Source organism: Pyrus communis, chromosome 2 (genome assembly GCF_041283825.1).
Source record: "Pyrus communis isolate YQ-2024b chromosome 2, ASM4128382v1, whole genome shotgun sequence".
Classification (NCBI taxonomy): domain Eukaryota; kingdom Viridiplantae; phylum Streptophyta; class Magnoliopsida; order Rosales; family Rosaceae; genus Pyrus; species Pyrus communis.
Window position 1 is genome coordinate 7,950,979 of NC_142566.1, and position 21,229 is coordinate 7,972,207.

At 45.0% G+C, this 21,229-nt stretch overlaps 1 protein-coding gene across 1 annotated transcript; it reads left to right on the forward strand.

The window, feature by feature from the left end:
- The first annotated feature begins 667 nt into the window (after nt 1–667).
- LOC148698483 (uncharacterized protein At1g28695-like) lies at nt 668–20,948 on the forward strand. Its single transcript, XM_088683749.1, has 3 exons — nt 668–1,036; nt 1,144–1,554; nt 20,194–20,948. Exons 1-3 carry the CDS (start codon nt 710–712, stop codon nt 20,734–20,736), a joined length of 1,281 nt encoding a protein of 426 aa, XP_088539875.1. The 5' UTR covers nt 668–709; the 3' UTR covers nt 20,737–20,948.
- Nucleotides 20,949–21,229: the final 281 nt, after the last annotated feature.

Here is a 21,229-nt window from a genome sequence, read left to right on the forward strand (position 1 = left end):
ATTTGTAGGGCTCCTAAATCTAACAAATTTATCATTTGACCAAAAAAAAAAAACTGCAATAGACTTAATTAGTATGATATCAACCCAAAATAAAACATAAAATACTCATATATATTTTTTCCACACAAAAGGGGACAATACTTAGATACTCGACACGTAAAGTGGCCCAATAAAAATAGTCCACATTTCATATCTAAAATCTCTCAAACACTTGCTATGTTTTAATCAAACACTCATCATTTTCCTCATCCCAATCCTTCTATTTTGCATCGACTCCATCCCCTCTTCCCAGCGTCCGCAACCCCAATCTTATCCAGCGAAACCATCTTCTTCCTCCCCTCTGCTATGGCTCTTCATCATCACACACCTAAATAAAACAAATAACAATATCCTTTCTTTGCCATGAATTCCACTACCAAAATAACTCCCTCGAACCTTTCACTCACCGAGGGTTATGTGTTTGGAGATTTACAAGGACAGGTGACATTCCTTAATTGTGCCTCATAATAAGTTCAGTATACTGTGTCCCGACTGGTCAGGACCTAATAAGTACAGTCCCACAAAAATGTATGGACTTTAGACCACCAACACAAAGACCCAAAGCCAAAGAAATTACCACAAAAAAAAAAAAAAAAAAAAAAAAAAAAAAAACCGCTGTCTATATAAGCCTTGAAAATATTGATGGCACCGAAGGTCTCAGGCGCATTGCATGACCTATCTACCTAACCTACTCATCCACCTGCCACGTTCTTCTCTGCTTGATCAGAGGCTTAGAGTTCATCCATATGACCGAATACCCAACACTCTAGTTTTGGAACCCCAAAACCAAAAACCACCATCGGATATACACAAAACACAACACACACACACTCCAATGGATCACCCAAAACACTCCTCTCTCGGATTACATCTTACCTTCCTCTCTTTACTCTTGGCTTGCGTTGTTTATCTTTGCATATGGTTGTCTTCGTCCTCTCTCATAAACCCTCTCTTTCCCTTTCAGAAACATGACATCGACTGCACTGCACAAACCCCGGTAAGTAATGAATTCAATGCTTTTAATCATCTGTGCCACAAGCGAGATTGCCGATCACCAGTATGTTCAATTTTCTTAATTGTCTTTTTCTGTTAATTTTTTCGCAGATCGCAGCCGTGACCACCACTACGGAATTTAATGTGGTGGAAGACGAGCTTGAGACCGTCTTAGCCAAGGCCTCTATGGATAACAAGAGCGTGATCATTGCTGTTATCAACAAGGCATATGCAGTCCAAGATGTGAAGGCAGACACCACCATGCTTGACCTTTTCATTGAGAGTTTCTGGCAAGGGGAGGGGACAAGGACGTTGGTCGACCACCTTGTCCTTGTGGCGGTTGATCAAATCGCCTACGACCGCTGCATGTTTCTGCGGCTCAATTGCTACCGGTTAGAGACGGACGGTGTGGATTTTGGGGGAGAGAAGCTTTACATGTCTGAAGACTTTATCAAGATGATGTGGAGAAGAACTTGGTTGCTGTTGGAGGTTCTCAAGCGTGGCTACAGCTTCGTGTTCACGGTAACTTCTAATCTTTGTTTTATTATTTCTTTAGTCAATAGTTTAAACCACCACGCAGCAACGCTAATGGTGTCGGTTATGGCATATACATAAATGGAAGGGAAACAGCACTGAATAAGATGTATACGGTTTAGGGGTGCAGCGGGTTGGACATGATGGATGGTCAATCAAACCCTAATTCAACTTTTATAATTTGGGTTTGGGTTAGGTTAGAGTTTAAACCCAACCCAAGTTGCACTCTTAGTTTTAGATGGATCTTGCCCTAAGATGTTTGCCTCTCTTTCTTTTTCTCCATCTTTTATTTAGAGAGCTACTAGACTCACCTCATTATCCTATTTATCTATTCACGTTATAATCTCACCCACCATAAAAAATTGAAAAAAATTAAAATTCGATTTTCCCACCCACTTTTATTCCTAAAATATCTTCATTAGCGCTCTCACTCCACTCTGAACTTGTCTCTAGAATTATTGCACCAGTGGAGAAATAATTTCAATTAAAACATCCAACCAAAACAAAAACATTAAAATTGAACCGGAGAGTGGCCGGAGAAAGCAGTGAAGCAAACTTTGGTTGCCTGCTGGTTATTGTGTTTGTCTTTGTCTTCAAGATTTTTATGAGAAAGTATTTATCAAATATTGTCAAAAATTAACTCTTAATTTCAAAAATGTCACTTTTTATAAAAACTTTCAAATATATACAAAATTTTACTTAAATAGACACAAATACCCTCAAATTTAACAATTAAATAAATTAAAGGGTTTTTAGCTACTGTCGCCTTAAGCTCCGATCCAACTTCACCTTCGCTTCTACACTCCACCACCACAACCCTATCCCCTTCAACCCCCTCATCACCAACATTGGGTGTCGTCGCGGTTACCGCAAGTGGGAGCAACAAACTTTTCAATCATGCATTCAACGCCTTTTTTCTTACTAATATCATTTTTAGTTTTAAATATAAAATAGGTTTTAAAGTTAATTTTGAAAAAATTTTCACAAAAAAACTAAAATGATCACGATGGACAAATTCACAGAAAGACTAAAATGATTCACGATAGACAAATTCAAGAACACTACTATTGATTATCATTAATTGTTAAGGACCAGATTAAGGAGTTATGTGTCACATCCCGGCTCAAGCCCCCATGACATCTCGGGCTCGAATCCACCGTAGTATGATATTGTCCGCTTTTGGCCCCGACCACGCCCTCACGGTTTTGTTTCTGGGAACTCACACAAGAACTTCCTAATAGGTCAGCCATCTTGGGATTGCTCTCGTGCGAACTCGCTTAACTTTGAAGTTCTAATGGAATCCGAAGCTAGTGAACTCCTAAAAGACCTCGTGTTAGGTAGAGATGAGAATATACATATAAAGCTGTTGACCCTAATAATTACAAAACCTACGTGGCGCGCAGGCCGAGTAACTAGTAAGCTAACTACGTCCTTCGGTTGAATGCGGGGCGTGCCAACTCGTCGGCCGAGCTCGGCCGAGGAGTAAAATTTGTTGATGTCGCTTGGAGCGCGTCGTTGACTTCTGTATCTTGCGATTGCGACCGAGGAATGAACGCTCTCGGTCTCTGAGTTCTACAGCCTGAAGACAAGGCTGCCAATTCTGCGGAGTTCAATAATCGTCGGAGCCCGATTCGGTCACCGTGATTATATTCGTGAGAGTATAAGCACGTCGAATCGAGACCAAGGTGTATGGGCACAGGTACTCGAACGTGATGTATGTCTTGATGGTAAACGTAGTTCGGCCGTCGGAATGCCGAACCCTGAAACCTACTTGCGAGTATCCAATCATAAAACCACTCGGCGTCCTGTACGCCGAGCAATGTGATTCGTAACACCTAACTATGCCGAGAAAGCTTAGCAAGGTGACCTCTGCCAAAAAAGGTTCGAAAACCTTTCTCGACCGAGACTTGGATAGATAATCGGTCGACCTCGACGCAGTGCTGTTTATCCAAACTGAAGGTGCTTCTCGGTCGGCTGATTCTGCGGCAGCAGTGCTGTTTATCCAAACTGAAGGTGCTCGCCGGGCGCTTCCACAGTGCTGTTTATCCAAACTGAAGGTGTGTCGGCAAGAAAAAGAAAAGGAAAAAATCTCAAGGTGTTTGAGAGGTTTTGCGCAGGGCAATTGTATGCTGATTGTGAAGGTCCTTTCTGTTTGCATGATTTCTTGTATTTATAGTGCCCCATTCCTTGAAACTGACTCCGATTTGGATTGGGAGTCCTTGTCCCATTTCGCTTCTTCTTCGAACAAACCTACTCCTACTGGGATTCTGAATTTTCCTTCGTTTCGGGACTTCATTCCTTGCTGGTCGAGAATCCCAGTCGCAACAGGACTCCCTCGACCCTTCTATTTATCTGGACCATTAATGATAGGATTTGGCCGACCCTGTTAGCTGGCCCGGGCCTTATTATTCGGCCCATAGTATTTATCATCTCCTTGGGTCGAGCACATCCTGCTGCTCGGCCCAGCAATAATATTTTGGGCCCAAACATTGCCCCCTCGCTTCTGAGGTCGCCGACTATTAACTCTTGGTCGGGCCTCGACCTTGAAGAAGCGAAAACGTTCATTGTTTTTTGGAACTCTACTTAATGACCGTTATTCCTGCGTATTTATGAGGCATGATTGCACTTTCCTCGTTGCCCCCAAAGCGTGGCCACGTGTCGCTTCTACGCCGTTCTCAAAACTTTCAATCGTGGGCCTCGAAACCGTGCAAACTGGAACGTCTTATCCTCATTAATGCCTTAAAACTGGCGCCGCACGCAATCGTGCATCCTGGATTTTCGACTCCTCGATCCCCTCTTCGCAGGTTCCCAAAATATTCGAAATGATTGGGAACTTTTCCGGTTAAATTTTCCCCCAATTTCGAATTCCAGTCGTTTGATATTCATTCTGAAAAACCTATAAATGCCCACATTTCTGCCATTCGCATCTTACGCTTTCAGAAACTCCAAAATCCCAATTTGCTCACACTTGTTTTAAGCCAAAAACCCTTCCAGTGTTTCCTTCTGCGATTTCTTCCCCAGTTTTCCTTTCTGCAATTCCTTCTTCTTCCAATGGCCTCCTTTATCTCAAAACTCTCCGACGAAATCAACAAGTGCAAAGACTTCATCGATCGGAGCGCAATCAAAACCCTACGCTTCGAGAATGACATGGCCACGACTCATCAGATTCTGGGCCCCCTCTTCAGAGATGCAGTGCCAATGTGCATCACCACCCTTCTCAAGGAGCAGTGCCTAGCACCCCTGCTTCAAGGGTTCGACTGGTCCAAGTGGTGCTTGGCTCGGCCTCAAGGAGCTTGGCCCTCGACCACCACAGCTTGGGCCGCCTGGGTGGATCGAATGAAATCATTCTTCGGCGAGGAGTGGAAAGCCCTCGGCATCTATGATGCCATCCTTCTCTCGACCATGGAAATTACCATGGACAGAGAGCTGCTTATGGCGGCCTTGACCCTATGGTGTTCGGCCACCAACACCATGGTCCTTCCATTCGGACCCCTCGGCCCTACGATCCTCGACATCTCGGCCATTCTTGGGACTCCACCATCCGGTCTCCCAATCGATGCCGCTCTTTCTGGATGCCCCTCCCTCCTCGACCTGAAGGCGCTTTTCGACGAGCGGGCTGTCGAAACGCTCAACCGAGGCAGTCGGGAGCCTTCAAGAGAAGAAGTTCAGAAGCTTCATAAGAACTTCTTCAACTACAATACTCTGATTCTCCATTTTGCCGGCCGAGGCGAGGAAAGTCTCAGGAAGGGAGAACATGAAGCCTTCCTCTTCTATTGGTACAACAAATTTATTTGTTGTACCAGGTCGAACAAATGCTTGGTCGAGAATATGCCAGTGGCCCAGGCCCTGGCTAGTGGTCACACTCTGGCGCTTAGCCCGGCTATTCTTGCCAACCTTTTTCGTTGCTTGGCCGAGACGACCATCAACAAGATTGACCCGCACCAGAATGGGCCCCTCTGGGTTTTCCAACTCTGGCTGCAGGTCTATTTTTCCACTCTTCGGCCTGAGGTCCCCGCCTTCCAGCGCTCGGCCGCCCTAGGCCCCCAACTTGCCTCTCGACCGGCTCCTCCTCACCGGGCTGACGAGGTCCTCAAGCACTTTTTCAATCTCAAAGTTCTTTCGGACGACGAGTTCTTGGTGTGCCGGCGCCAGGAGTACCCTGCGTCAATCAGGCTCCAGACGGCAACTTGGGCCTCGGCCGAGGACGCGGGCCTTCGTCAGTCCTGGGGGTCAATCGTACTGGCTCGCGACCTTCCCCTTGGTTGCGACGCTCGCCGAGCCGGTTGGGAGGTCTACCAGCCCCACTTTGTCGCTCGACAGCTCGGCTACCTCCAAAGTTGCCCTGTACCCCTGATCGTCTCTCGTTCCCTCCTGAGCCGGGGACGTCTTTCTGGTTCTTCCGAGAGGGAGTGCCGGACGATGGAGCAGGAGTTTCAGGATCGGTGCAAGAAGTTCCGTCTTCGGCCAACCGTTCCGGAATCCTTGGGCATCGACACGTTTGGGGACTGGTGGGACGAGTACGCTGGCGACTTCTTCGGCGTCTCGGCCGAAGACGTGGTGAGCAAAGTGTTTGGTGACCGGCCCAGACCAGTGCCCTCGACTCAACCTAAGGAGTCGGTCCAAGGTATATTGTTGATTAATTGCTTTGCCGGTTCAGAAAAACTCACTTGTCTTTGTTTATTAATTGCCTTGCTATTTCAGGGGGTCGCGGGTCGAAAACTGTCGAGGTGGTCACCGCGGTGACAAGGACGAAAAAACTGGTGCCCAAGGGGACCCTTGTCACCAAGCGGTCGGTCCCTACCAAACGCCCCCACCAAGAGACCGAGCCGGCGGAAAAGGCCCCTTGCCCTTCTAAACGCGTCAAGAAATTGGCGAAGAAGGGCGACCGGGAAATTCATGTCGTCCCCAGTGACACTACTGGGACGCCTGCTCCTGCCGGCTCTCTAACTGTGCCGGCTACCCCGGCATCTCCAACCCCGAATCCTCCAGCCGTCTCCCCGGCCGATCCGATCGTCGCGCCCGCTCCAGCTTCGGAGCCGGTCGTGGTACCTGAAGTGGGGAAGTCGGCTGCGCCTGCCGAAGCACCCTTGTCTCCAACGGTCGTTTTGGAGGTATAATTCTGCTTCCACTTGCTTCTTTAGGTTTCTAGTCGTAATGCTAACTGTTTTCTCTTTTTGTTCAGGATGTCGAGAGCGAGAGTGACGAAGTCCCGCTGCAACGCCGCCGTCGACTAGTCAACTCTCCTCCCGTCCATCCTCCTCCTGTAGTCGAGGTGACCGCTCGACCACGTCCTACTGCGGCGGAACGCGGCAAGAGACCCATGGTCGATCCTGAGGCCACGGCTGAGTCACCGATCCACCCGCAGGACGAAGACCCTCCCATTCCTCCACAGGAAGTCTCTTCGGCCTTTGTAAGTATTGTTTCTTTTGTGTTTTGAGTTTTTTGTGACATGTTTTTGAAAAGATATTAAATGTCAGGTGCCTGAACATTCATTTCACCGGCAATTTTACGCGCCGAGGGGCGTTGTCTATATTTCCTGGCCGCCGTCGTGGCCATCAAATGTAGATAACCTCCATCGGCCGCGTGAATTGCGTAGCGGTCTAAGGCACTGGGCTCGGCCATTAAGCTCCCTGGGTTCGAGCAATGACCCAGAGGGCATGGCCGAGGTCTCTTCTCAGCAGGTCTAAAACAATCCCCTTTTTTTTTTTTATGCACTATATCACGTCTTACTTTCCTTCACAGTTTTCCTATTATGTGCACAGCCATCGTGGGAAGTGGAACTTGACGCTCTGCTTCAAAGCACGACCGGTGAGGTCGGCTCCTCTGCAGCTCAGGCCGAATCGGCAGGAGCCACGCCCGCCGAAGTCTTCGTGAAGCTGCACGAAGTCCTATCTCTGACTGCTTCTCAAGCTCTCCAGTGCAAGGGCCTTGACTCTGTTGGGGAGTGTCTTAATGACCTCGCCAGCGGTGGTCACCTGAGCCCGGAGGGCATCTCTTTCCTAACCGACCTCCTGGAGCGGACTCGGCAACACTTTCTTATCTTTGAGCGTGCCCTACAGGCCGAGGACGATTTGAAGGTGGCCAAGGTTGCGCATGAGGCTGGCCGAGTAGAGATGGAGGCTTTCAAGGCAAAGAAAGCAAAGCTGACCGAGTTTGATCTCCAGATCTCTGACCTCCAGCGTCAGATTTCTGACCTTCAACGTCAAAGGTCGGCTGCTGCTTCCGAGCTTGAGAAGGATTTTGAGGCTAACAAGGCTCGGCTGACGGCCTTCGCTGCCGGCGCACGGCGTATCCAGCAACTGCAGTGCAACAAGAAAACGCGGCAGGCTGAGATAATTTTGAGCGAGGCGAAGTGGCTGGAGCTGAAAGCTGCCCTTGAGACTTACCTCCCCTCGACCCCTTAGGAGTTCATCATTGTATTTGTACTTGTAATGATTTTTTGTTATCAATACAATGGTCGTTTTGCTATACAATGGTCGTCTTGCTCTCAATACAATGGTCTTACTCTTGCATTTCCCATGTAATTGGATAGTACTTCTTTAAAAACTTTCCATTAATCGGTAATTTGTGAACTGAACCCGTCCGATCTCTTAGATGATATGCCCCCCTGCCGAGGACTTTGTGAACGATGAATGGCCCTTCCCAATTTGGCGACCACTTGCCAAATCTGGGGTCTTTAATTCCAACAGGCAACAACAGTTTGCCAAACCAGTTCTCCCTCGCCGAACGTTTTTTGTCTTACACGCTGATTATATGCTCGCTCGGCAATTTTCTTTTGTGCTATCAACAAGTTACCCGCGTCGATTCGACTTTCTTCCAAGTCTTCTAACTCTTGTCGCATCGCTTGACTATATTCAATACTGCACAAATCATTCTGCTCAATTACTCGCAACGAGCTTATACTCAATTCGACTGGTAACATAGCGTCGTGTCCATAAGTCAATGCGTAGGGAGTGGTTCCAGTGGCCGACCGGGGTGAAGTTCGGTATGCCCATAATGCTTCATTTAACTTCAAATGCCACAACCCCGGTTTCTCTTTTACCATTTTTTCAAGGATGCCGATCAACACTTTATTGCTTGCCTCGGCCTGCCCGTTTGCCTGTGGGTAATACGGCGTAGATTGCTCCAGTCGGATATTCAAACTTGTCGCGTATTCCCTAAACCTATCGGCCTTAAATATCGTACCATTATCAGTTATGATCGTTTCTGGCACGCCGAATCTGGTCACAATATTCTCCTCTACGAAGTTGCATACCTCTTTAGCAGTTAATTCGGCGTATGACCTTGCCTCGACCCACTTAGTGAAATAGTCAGTTGCTACCATTATCCACGCGTGTTTCGCTGCCCCTGATGATGGCGTGATTTTGCCAATTACGTCCATTGCCCAACCCCTGAATGGCCAAGGTTTAGTGACCGAGTGTAGTAAATCGGCCGGGGCTCTCTGTATAGGTCCATGAATTTGGCATGGTACGCACCTCCGTGCATATTCGATGCAATCTTTTAATATATTGGGCCAAAAATAACCGTGTCGTCGGAGCAACCAACGCATCTTTCGTCCGGACTGATGTGCCCCACAAATTCCTTCATGTACCTCGGCCATTACTTGGGTGGCCTCTTGTGGGCCGAGGCACAATAGTAGTAACCCGTCCTCGCCCTTGCGATATAACTCATTTTGGTACGACACGTAATTCGTGGCGTGGACCTTCGTTCTTCGGTCATGTTTCCCATTGGGGTTATCGAGGTATCGTAACATCGTCCTTCTCCAATCATCTGGTTCTACTTCGACGGCACATATTTCCACGGGATCTCCTCGTTCTAGTAGGGATGGGAGAGACATTACCCTTGTGCGTATTACGTGTGCGCGCTGGAGAGTTTGCCGATTGATCAAGGCTGGGTACGAGCGCAGACTTGTGACTGCAATTCGGCCTAGCTTGCCCCCCATGAGTTGTGCTCCGGAGGCGATCTGGGCGAGTTCGTCGGCGTCTGTGTTGTGGATGCGTGAAATGTGTTCAAAGGTGATCCGTTCGAACGACTCGGCCAGGTAGGTGGCGACCATGTGATAGGGCGCTAAAGTACAACTCATGCAACGAAACAGGCCGTTTATCTGGTTAATTACAAGTTCGGAATCACCGAGGACGAGAACGCGGGAGGCCCGTAGATCGTGTAAAACGTGGAGGCCGATAATGAGGGCTTCATATTCGGCCTGATTATTGGTGCAGCTGAAATCTAACTTGAGAGAAAAATACCATCGGCAGTGGTCAGGCGATTGAATTGCAATGCCCACACCCGCCGAGGTCGAAGTGCTGGAACCATCAAAATGCATAGTCCAATGACCATCGCGCGTGGTGATTAAACCGATATCGACGTTGTCTCCCTCAGAATCATAAGGGGAAGGGTGTTGGGCCAAGAAATCGGCGAGAGCTTGCCCCTTGACGGCTTTTTGGGGTACATACTGAAGGCTGAACTCGGATAACGCGAGCGTCCATTTCCCGATTCGGCCTTTGACAATAGGCCGAGTGAGCATGTATCGAATTACGTCTGTTTGGGCGATGACCTGCGTTACTGATGGGAGCATGTAATGCCGAAGCTTGGATGCAGCAAAAAACAAAGCTAAGCACAGTTTTTCGACAGGGGAGTAATTGAGCTCTGGTTCATTCAGATTTCGGCTAAGATAAAAGATCGCTTGTTCACGCCCTCCATTGTTGTCTTGAGCGAGGAGGCAACCAATGGATTCAGTAGCTGCCGAAATGTATAATTTAAGGGGTTTGTTGCGACATGGTGGAACGAGCACGGGTGGGGTTGAAAGGGCCACCTTGATTTGCGTAAATGCCATTTGATGCTCTTCGCGCCATTCAAATTTGTCGGTATCCTTAAGTTTTAAGAGCGTAGAGAATGCCTTCATCTTACCCGCCGAATTGGCGATGAAGCGACGGAGGAAATTTATCTGCCCGAGTAACGACTGGAGCTGCTTCTTTGTCGTCGGCGGTGGTGCGCTAATGATGGCGCGGGCTTTATTTTCGTCGACCTCGATGCCGCGATGGTGCACCAAAAATCCTAAGAAATTACCGGCCGAAACACCGAAAGCACACTTGGCCGGGTTCATCTTGAGGTTGTTTTTGCGCATGCGAAGGAACGCTTGCCTCAGGTCGTCCAGGTGTGTTTGACGACGTTTGGATTTTACGACCACATCATCGATATAAACTTCGACGATTGTACCGATTAAGTCGTGGAAGATCATATTCATGGCTCTTTGGTATGTGGCGCCAGCATTCTTGAGGCCGAAAGGCATGACTACCCATTCGTAAGTACCAAGTGCCCCCGGGCAACGGAAAGCCGTCTTGTGGACGTCAGCTTCGGCGATGAAAATCTGGTTATAACCCGTATGACCGTCCATAAAAGAGAGCAGTTCATGATTAGCCGCGGCATCAATTAATAAATCTGAGATCGGCATCGTATATTCATCCTTGGGAGTAGCCAGATTTAGATTACGGAAATCGATGCAAATGCGAAGGGCACCGTTTTTCTTTAATACGGGGACGATATTGGCCAACCATTCGACATACCGAGCGGTCCTAATAAACCCGGCTTTTAGAAGCCGAACTAATTCTTCCTTAATGCCGAGTTGTACTTCGTTTGAAAATCGGCGAGGAGGCTGTCGAAAAGGCTTACACCCCTCCTTGATGCGTAGTTCGTGCTCCACAAGGTTTCGGTCGAGGCCTGGCATTTCATGATAACTCCACGCAAAGCAATCTTTAAATTCGTGGAGTAATTTACGGAGTTCGACCTTCATGGACGATGGGAGTAACGCACTAATAAACATTGTTCGAGGATCCTCAGCCGTGCCGACGTTCACTTCCTCTAACGGGTCCTTGACTTGAGGTCGATGGTCTTCGAGTTCGGCCGGCGCAGCCTGAACTTTATCGAAAGATAGAACGGGGCCGTTATCTGATTCGGCCAGAAATTCGATTAAATTGACGCCAGAATGTGGTTGCTTGGTAATGGCGTACCAATGGACCAGCAGACGTTCCATTGTAGATGAAACCGCGGCCTGACGCCGTTCTTGTGTGGTGTGCTCAATCATCGGCATTGATAACCAAGTTCGCCAAGCCAAGTCTCGCCGAATCCTGTTGGACAGTCTCGGCGCGGACCTCAATCACTTTTTGTACTGAAATTCTCGTCGGCCGTCCATCCTCGTTAAGGCCTTGGAGGGTGATGTAGCCGACGTGATCATCATAATAGCGAGCCTGAATCATGTTGGTTTCAAATGGTTGGTTATCGGCCGGGTGAACTACGACCGATTTGCCATCCCAAAAGATGAGGACTTGGTATAATGATGAAGGAATGCAACTGGTTTGGTGGATCCAGTCGCGGCCAAGTAATGCGTTATAATCCGTCTTGGAATCAATGACAAAGAATGCCGTCATGTGTTGACGACCGGCAATGCTAACTTCCAGCGGGAGCACCCCTTTGGTCTGAGATTTGTCACCAACAAAGCTGCTCATAGTGATCCCTGACGGAATGAGTTCATTATCAGAACGGCGTAAAGCCTTCATGACGGATATTGGCATAATGTTGACCGTGGCTCCACAGTCGACAAATACTTTAGAAATGGGAAATCCTTCGATGTGTGCCGTGACGTACAACGGCTTCAGGTGTTGGAGATTAACCGAGGAGGAGCGGGGAAATAGCTCGGCCAAAGCTGCCTTAAGGTTATCTCCGCTTTGGTTTTCTCGGTCGTCGTCGTTTGCGACGAAGTCTACTTGTGTGGCTTCCTCGGCAACTACGTCCCCGTCCAAGAAACTCGACTGGTGGGTACTCGGTTGGAATTCAGCGGGTAGAACGTGTACCATACTAATCTCCATATGTTCGAGGACCGAGGGGCCCATTGGGTCATGGTCGTCGTCTTCCGGAGAACTATCCTCTGTAGCAGTCGTCGGAAAATCCTCGATCAGACTTTTGAGTTCCTCGGTAAGAGCCGGTATCCGAGACGTGGGAACCAAATCGAGTGTGGGTGGGCCATTTCCTTCGACGATGTGGACTGCCGAAGATTTATGTTGGTCCTTTGTTACACGGGCTCGTTCTTCATATGCAATACGGGCGTTCCTCGTGTCTAGATAGGTATCCAATCGTGCTATCCGTTTTTCCTCGTCGGCCGTGAGGCCGAAGAGCGATACAGCTGAGAAGACTTCGAAATGATAGCGTAAATGCTGAAGGTCTTCGAGCGAAAAGGGTAATTCGGCGGCATCGATATCTATATAAGGATCGACCTCAAAACCAAGGACCCGAGCCTCCCGTATATGTTGGAACCTAGCTTTAATGGCTGGATCAGAAGTTTTCTGGATAATCTGCTCGGCATCAGGACAAGTTAGCGCTAAGTCGAGGGCTTCCTGACATGCCTTGGGGAGTCCGTACAAATCATTTGCGGAGTATTTCTTATGAAATTCTCGCATGTATTCCATGGATGCACCGAGGAATGGAGGGTGTAAGTTGCGCCGTATTTTGATAAACGGCTCGCGCGTTGGTAACGGAGAAAGTTTCCTTTCGGCCTCTTGTGTAAAGTACTCTAGACGAGCTCTCGTTTCCCCAGGCCGGAGAAGGATCTTAATACGTTTCTCAGCCTCCTCAATAGTGGTTTCGAAATCAGCATCCGCTACTTTCTTCCCTTCGACTAACTCGGTCATGATAGTCGGGGTTGGCCGTTCGCCAATATCTTCCACGGCCTTTTTTGGTTGCCATTGGTTGGCCGGGCTAGCTTGCGCTTCTTGTCGCCGAGCCATGCAATCTATCCGTTGGCGGCGACGTTTTTGAGATTTAGATAGCGCCGTATACAAGCCAGTTGGAGAGTTGTAACTGTACCAGCGTTGATCTGATGTCCTCGGTGGTTTGAAAGTTTTGCGATCGGCTGGTAATCCTGAACTGTTGGCATTGCGCGAGTAATAATCCTCATTATAGAAAGGTGCGTCGAAATCAAGACGCCGCCTGGCCGAGGTCTGGTCTTTTGGCTGTACTTGTGGGCCGAGTCGATCAAACACTTAACGTCGTGGACCTAATCCCTTTGATGATGTAAGGGCCGTAGGTGATGTTGAAGATTTCTTCCCAGGTTCGACTGGTGTTTTACAATGGTCACATAAAACCTTCGAGCCACAAGTTCCGTCGGATTTTGACCTTGTCATCGGCTCCTCGGCGGGTCGCACCGATTGTTCCGTTGGCGGTGCATTTGAAAATATATCAAGCTTTAGTCTTGTTCGACCATTTTGTTGACGGATATGCTGCACCGGGACATATTCGGCCTTCCCTTTGTTCTTGGGAAGGTGGGCATCCACCATACCAATCGTTGTCGAAGGGAAAGGATTAACGTCGACCGCCATTTTTTCCGGAAATTTCAACTTTCCTTTTTCGATCCAGCTTTGAATTGTGTCCCGGAACACAACACAATTATTGGTTGCATGCTTATTAGAATTATGATACTTGCAGTATATCTTTCCTTTTAATTCATCGGCCTTAGGGATAGTATGCCCCGGCCGAAGCTTGATGATTTTTGCTGCCAATAACTGATCGAAAATTGCGTCAGCTTTGGTGATATCAAAAGTGTATACTTTTGATGACTTACCCGTTTTCTCGGCGGTCAAACGGGTTTTGGCGTATTTGGTATTTACTTGCGCCAAAGCCTTGCAAACATAGGGTTTGTCTATTATGATCTTGGCCGCATCCACACTCGCATACTGAGGGTCTTCACTTTCGGCCGATGCATAGCTCACCGTGGGGTTCTTATACAACATCCCCCGGGATGGTGACTTTGATATCTTTTCTTCTCGGAGCAGATACTCATATTGTTCGACGTGTTGAGCAAGTTCGTACATATCTCGAATATTTGCCCCCAGAAACTTCTTCTTGTACTCCACGTCCAATCCGTTGAGGGCGATCCTGACGAATTCCACTTCGGGGAGTGGCACTCGGCACCAATTCCTGGCCGATTTAAACCTTGTTAGGTATTCCATTGGAGATTCATCAGATGCTTGAGCCATCCTGGCCAAGGATGATACGGACATCTCCATCCCTGGCCGATAGAATTGTTCATGGAACTTTTCGACCAACTCTTCCCAACTCTGCACGGAGTTGGGTGGAAGATTAATGTACCAGGCGAAGGCTGAGCCTGTTAGTGAAAAGTTAAACAGCCGTAGTTTGTAGAAATCACTATTGACGTCCCCACACTGCGCTGTGAACCGAGCCACATGTTCTAGTGAGGATAAAGATGATTCCCCGGCGAAGAGGCTGAAATCAGGGATCTTAAATCCTCGTGGGTATTCAAACCTTTCCACATAAGCCGGGTATGGGTGAATGAATTTTGGAAACTTCGGCCCTTTCTTTAGGGCCGAATCAATCATTCTCTGGATTTCTGTCACGTTTATGGAAGCGTCTTCATCTCCCTGGCTTGGTCCCTCGGATCTATTTCCTGGTCCTCTTCTCTCTAAGGGGACTGGCTGCGGCCGAGCGGACCCTCTCTCGGCTGGTATGGGCACATTTGTCGGGAACTGCCGCGGTTGGCCGACCTGTCCATCTTCGAAAGCTTTACTGACTAGTAGTTCAAGCATTCTGGTCTGTGTATCGCTGCTACTACGTATTGCGTCTAGCAAATCATTCATCTTCTGACCAATCGACTGCTCGACCTGACGATATTGTTCATCCAGTCGTCTTCGAAGGAAAGTCCTAGTTGGTGGATCGGAACCTTCCCTGCCATCGTCATCACAATCTTCCACAATCCCTTCCATGAACATTCCAGCTGTTTGATTCGGGACTGCGGGGTTGTGAAGTTGCCCGCCGAAACAGACCTCATTCTCTCGGCGTGTTACACTTGTGGCCTCGAGCGGCGCAATTATGATCGGATTTTTTGTAGAGTGCAAATCCTGCCCAAGGCCTTGCACTGGTAAGTCAGTCGTTGACTTTCCCATGGTTGTTTTCTGCTTCGTAGACCGTGTCTCAATGGTCATGAACTCCGAAGGTTTAGCACAAATGGTCCCACTGGGCGTGCCAAAATGTTGACCCTAATAATTACAAAACCTACGTGGCGCGCAGGCCGAGTAACTAGTAAGCTAACTACGTCCTTCGGTTGAATGCGGGGCGTGCCAACTCGTCGGCCGAGCTCGGCCGAGGAGTAAAATTTGTTGATGTCGCTTGGAGCGCGTCGTTGACTTCTGTATCTTGCGATTGCGACCGAGGAAGGAACGCTCTCGGTCTCTGAGTTCTACAGCCTGAAGACAAGGCTGCCAATTCTGCGGAGTTCAATAATCGTCGGAGCCCGATTCGGTCACCGTGATTATATTCGTGAGAGTATAAGCACGTCGAATCGAGACCAAGGTGTATGGGCACAGGTACTCGAACGTGATGTATGTCTTGATGGTAAACGTAGTTCGGCCGTCGGAATGCCGAACCCTGAAACCTACTTGCGAGTATCCAATCATAAAACCAATCGGCGTCCTGTACGCCGAGCAATGTGATTCGTAACACCTAACTATGCCGAGAAAGCTTAGCAAGGTGACCTCTGCCAACAAAGGTTCGAAAACCTTTCTCGACCGAGACTTGGATAGATAATCGGTCGACCTCGACGCAGTACTGTTTATCCAAACTGAAGGTGCTTCTCGGTCGGCTGATTCTGCGGCAGCAGTGCTGTTTATCCAAACTGAAGGTGCTCGCCGGGCGCTTCCACAGTGCTGTTTATCCAAACTGAAGGTGTGTCGGCAAGAAAAAGAAAAGGAAAAAATCTCAAGGTGTTTGAGAGGTTTTGCGCAGGGCAATTGTATGCTGATTGTGAAGGTCCTTTCTGTTTGCATGATTTCTTGTATTTATAGTGCCCCATTCCTTGAAACTGACTCCGATTTGGATTGGGAGTCCTTGTCCCATTTCGCTTCTTCTTCGAACAAACCTACTCCTACTGGGATTCTGAATTTTCCTTCGTTTCGGGACTTCATTCCTTGCTGGTCGAGAATCCCAGTCGCAACAGGACTCCCTCGACCCTTCTATTTATCTGGACCATTAATGATAGGATTTGGCCGACCCTGTTAGCTGGCCCGGGCCTTATTATTCGGCCCATAGTATTTATCATCTCCTTGGGCCGAGCACATCCTGCTGCTCGGCCCAGCAATAATATTTTGGGCCCAAACAAAAGCTTAGAGGATCCACTCCCCTGAGCGATGTGGGATGTTACATTATGTCAATGTCACGAATCATTCTGGCTAAAAAGTCTTTAATTTATTTGATTGTTAAATTTGAGGGTATTTATGTCTATTTAGATGGAATTTTGGATATATTTGAAAGATTTTATAAAAAGTGACATTTTTGAAATTAAGGGTTAATTTTTTGCTATATTTGATAAATACTCGATAAGAAACTGGTAGGAATAACAACACTCTTTATTTTTTGGAATATTTAGAAGTGAAGGCGATTGACAGTGGGGCTTTTTTCCCAATGTCGGCGAATTCCATTTAGTTCATCTAAACAACAAACTGGAAAAATTTAAAACGAAAAATAAACATGAAAGCATAAGAGCGTGTTATGAGAGTATGAATACCGATTCACTGAATTAAAAGTATATATACGTTTATATGCGCCGGTAACATTTATCAACATCTGTTTAAAATGTTTTATAAGTGACAAGAAAAAAATTAGGGCGAATTTAGAGTTCAATATCCTGTAATGTAAGCAAAATAAAAGTGAGTTCAAGCACGATGAAGCTTTTGGTGATGCACGTTTAATGAATGTGATGGGTTGGTGGGTATCCAGAAGAGTACTAGCTAGATGGGGATGGTGCCCTAGATAGCGATATTTAGGGATTACTTCTATGATTGACTTTGTATACAAGAACCAAGAAAAATAAGATATTGTTGGCAAATAATGTGGAGGGGATGGATTTAGGTTTACGTAGCAATAATATGATTTAAATTCATTTTCATTGTCAAGGTATGTGGGTTTTGTCAAATTTTCACCTGTATTTAGATTATTTTGTCGATAAGAGGTGTAGAAATAATTTTACCCTCCTTTCTATATCGATGCTTCAAAATCATGACATATAACAAGTATCTAATAGATAAATAATGTAGTGTTAGAGCACATTACAATTATCTTTATCATCGAAACCACCACCACTAAATATCGGTTTCATCGGTCGTACTTTGCTGTGCGCCAAAAGTTTGGAAACTATTTTAGTTGACCATTGGCAGTCACCACTTTTAGATATGACAGTAAGTAACACTGAGGGCAAGGATGTTGAGTCCCACTCAATCACATGAAAATTAAGAAAACAAGCTTTTATTAATTGTCAGTCCGGAGTATTGGCATTTGTTTTATTGATTGGCTTATTGACTATGCACATTTTTCTCGTATAAGATATAACTATTTTCACTTGTCATTTAGTATTATACTCTAATCTAGTGATATTATTGTAAGTGAGAAGTTTTAGATTTGATTATTTTCAAAAGCGAATTTAAACCACATTATTGTTAGGATAACGTCATTTGTTAAAAAATTAATATTTACACTTAAAATTTCTTTTTTATAGGAGATGATTTTTTATTTGTTTATTTATTAAAGCTCATATTCTAATCAAACTGAAATTATAGGAAGAAAATTCGGATTTAGCGTAATGACTGCAACCTCTCTTATGAAAACATGAAAAAAAAAAAATACACTGAAAATTTTACGTACATTTTAATGTGCTTTTGCATAATTGTTCATAATCAGCACCACATGATACATTGAACAATTTAAAAACATTTTGATGCGCTTATGCATAATTGTTCATAATTAGCACCACATGATTTATAAAGATCATTCATATGTCTGTTTTTCCAAAGAATATGTATCAAGAAATTAAAACAATTTAAATTAAGTTAGTCGGTGTGGTCTGAAATGAAAAATGAAATATGTTAGTCTAAATAGGTGGAATTGATTTTGCTTTTGTGTAGCCTACCTTACCTATGTGTATATAAAATGACACCATCCAGTTTTGCATCTTTTCCACTTTGAATTATATTTTGTTTTATAACTACTCAACATTGCCATGATGATTTGATATAATTACTATATTAATTTCTTTTCTTTTTTTTCGCTTGTGTATTCTTGTTAATTGTTATAATAATTAACGAGAAATAAAAGTCCAAAATTAAAGTAATATGGAATAAAACATAATGTGAGGATAATCATCTGAAGATATTACCACGTTTGTATACAACTTTCTATTGAAAATGTGAGCATATGTACATGTTTTATTGCTGACACTCCTTGAACCAATTATCTTATGAGATCTTTTTCATCTTTCTTTCTGCTTGTATTTTACACTTTTGGGAAGAGCTGAAAAGAATAAAGCCCTCACCAGTCAGTCACCATGCATGTCATTTTCCTACGAAAAAAACGTGATCACCTGAGATTGATTATTGAGCTGGTAGTTTAACTAATCTAATAAAATTAATTAGTCAATTTTGATCATAAAAAGAGAGGCTAATCTAGTTCAACTAATCTAATAAAATTAGTCAAGTTTCAACTAATCTAGGTTTTCCCTCGAGTGATTTCCTTAATTGTTTCCTTAATTATGTCATAGGCATTATAAAATAAATATATTTTGACATATATGTGAATAGAATGATACGACCAATATGCATGTTGTAGAGAAACTTGCATGCTTTGTAGTGATGAGATAACTGATGAGTGCTATACCAGGATAAAACCCTAAACCCTAGAACGTGTGTAACTTATTACATGTAACAGCAGATCTAACGTTAATCAAATGTTCCCCCATAATAGGATAACAACTTATATGAAATAGGTTCGTGGGTGCTATCATGACGTCTAATACATTATTACGTGGAGAAAAATTACACATGATAATGCGTTATTGGAGAACGCCACATGACTGTGAACTTTTTTCATGTAAGTCTTTCTCCAATAATAGAGCTACGAGCATTGGATGGCCTATCTTGATTCTAATTGTTGTTTTTATTGTAGTCCTGTGAATCCAGCCATACAATACTCAGAGTATTTAGTGCTACATAGCATGAAAATTGAATCCAATATGATGATGACAGTTCAACTTTTTGCTTTGAAAATTAGTTGTATAGGACCCCATTTTCCTCTTTCCCTTTCTCCAATTGTTGCATATGTTTCTTGATTTCTTTGCATCTTTCTTTTGTCTGTCAGTATCTCTTGGGGTATAACTGTTATTCTTGTCATGGGATAAGACTCTTGCACCACATGCCCGAGTTGACATCCATTTCTTCTTGCCAGTTGCCAGACAAAGTTAATGGAAACTTTATGTGCTACCGCAAGAGATATTTTCTATGAGTGTGTATGGTGCTATTTTATCAGATTTTAATGTGCCATTAAATATTTAAGGGAGTAAAATTTCTGTGTGTAAGACACCGGTCGGAGAAAGGATTTTGTGTCGATAGTGTAAATACTTATAACGATAATGTTGATAGTGTATTGAAAATACGTTGACATACTGATATTATATGATCAATGTTATCGATAGCTTATTGATATGCTATCGTCAATCCGTCCGTTAATAATGAACATACGAAACAGAAGACTTTGTTTAAATCACTTAATTTTTTCCTTTGGGCTTATCATTTGTAACAGGATACTGATGTGTTGTGGCTAAGGGACCCCTTCACAAAACTAAGCAAAAACGAAACAGAAGATTTACAAATAAGTACGGATATGTTCTTTGGGGATCCATGGAACATAAGCCAGTTAATCAACACTGGCTTCTACTACATCAGATCCAATAATAAGACCATTGCACTGTTTGATAGATGGTACACCTCCAAGGACAATGCCACGGGACTAAAAGAGCAGGATGTCCTATTGAACCTAATCCGAGGGGGTATTGTTGACGAGTTGGGACTTAGGGTAAGGTTCTTAGACACCCTATATTTTAGTGGTTTTTGCCAAGATAGCAAGGATTTCGAGCAAGTGAGCACGGTCCATGCCAATTGTTGCCGCAGTATTGTCGCCAAGGTTATGGACTTGAAGGCCATCCTCGGGGATTGGAAGCGGTTCAAGAAGTTCATGTCCCACAAAAGGAGTTCTGGAACAAGTACGAGGAGTTTCCAATGGACTGGGCACTTTGGATGTTTGAATTCATGGGCTGTTCCTAATAACTCTGGTAGCAACTCATAAGACAAGAATAATGTGTTTTTTTTTTTTTTTTTAAAGAAGACTTGAGTAATGTTAAGAGAAAGGTTAATCATTAGGGAAGGAAATAGTTTTCTATTTTATTACGTTCAGGTGAAAGAAGGGAAGAATTGAACACTGTCGTTTAAAATTTGAGGATAAATGCTCTACCACTAGAGTTATAAGCCCCAGGAAGTAGTTCGATAAATTCAAATTTAGGTCTCGGTCTCTTTTTCTCCTTTTTTATTTCTTTTAAGATTATCAAAATAAGTCTGTACGCGATTCAATCATTCAAAGGTACTTCAAAAAATTAAAGTAGTGTATATAAAGAATTTAGAAGTCTTAATACAGTTCTTCTTAGCATATTGTGTCCTTTTTCTATATGGTTCGAACTCAAACTACCCACATTTATCAATCACTTTGTACAGATCATATTACTAACAAAAGTGTGATTCTTATCGAATATGTAATGGTAAATGTTGTTCTACACATGAGTACT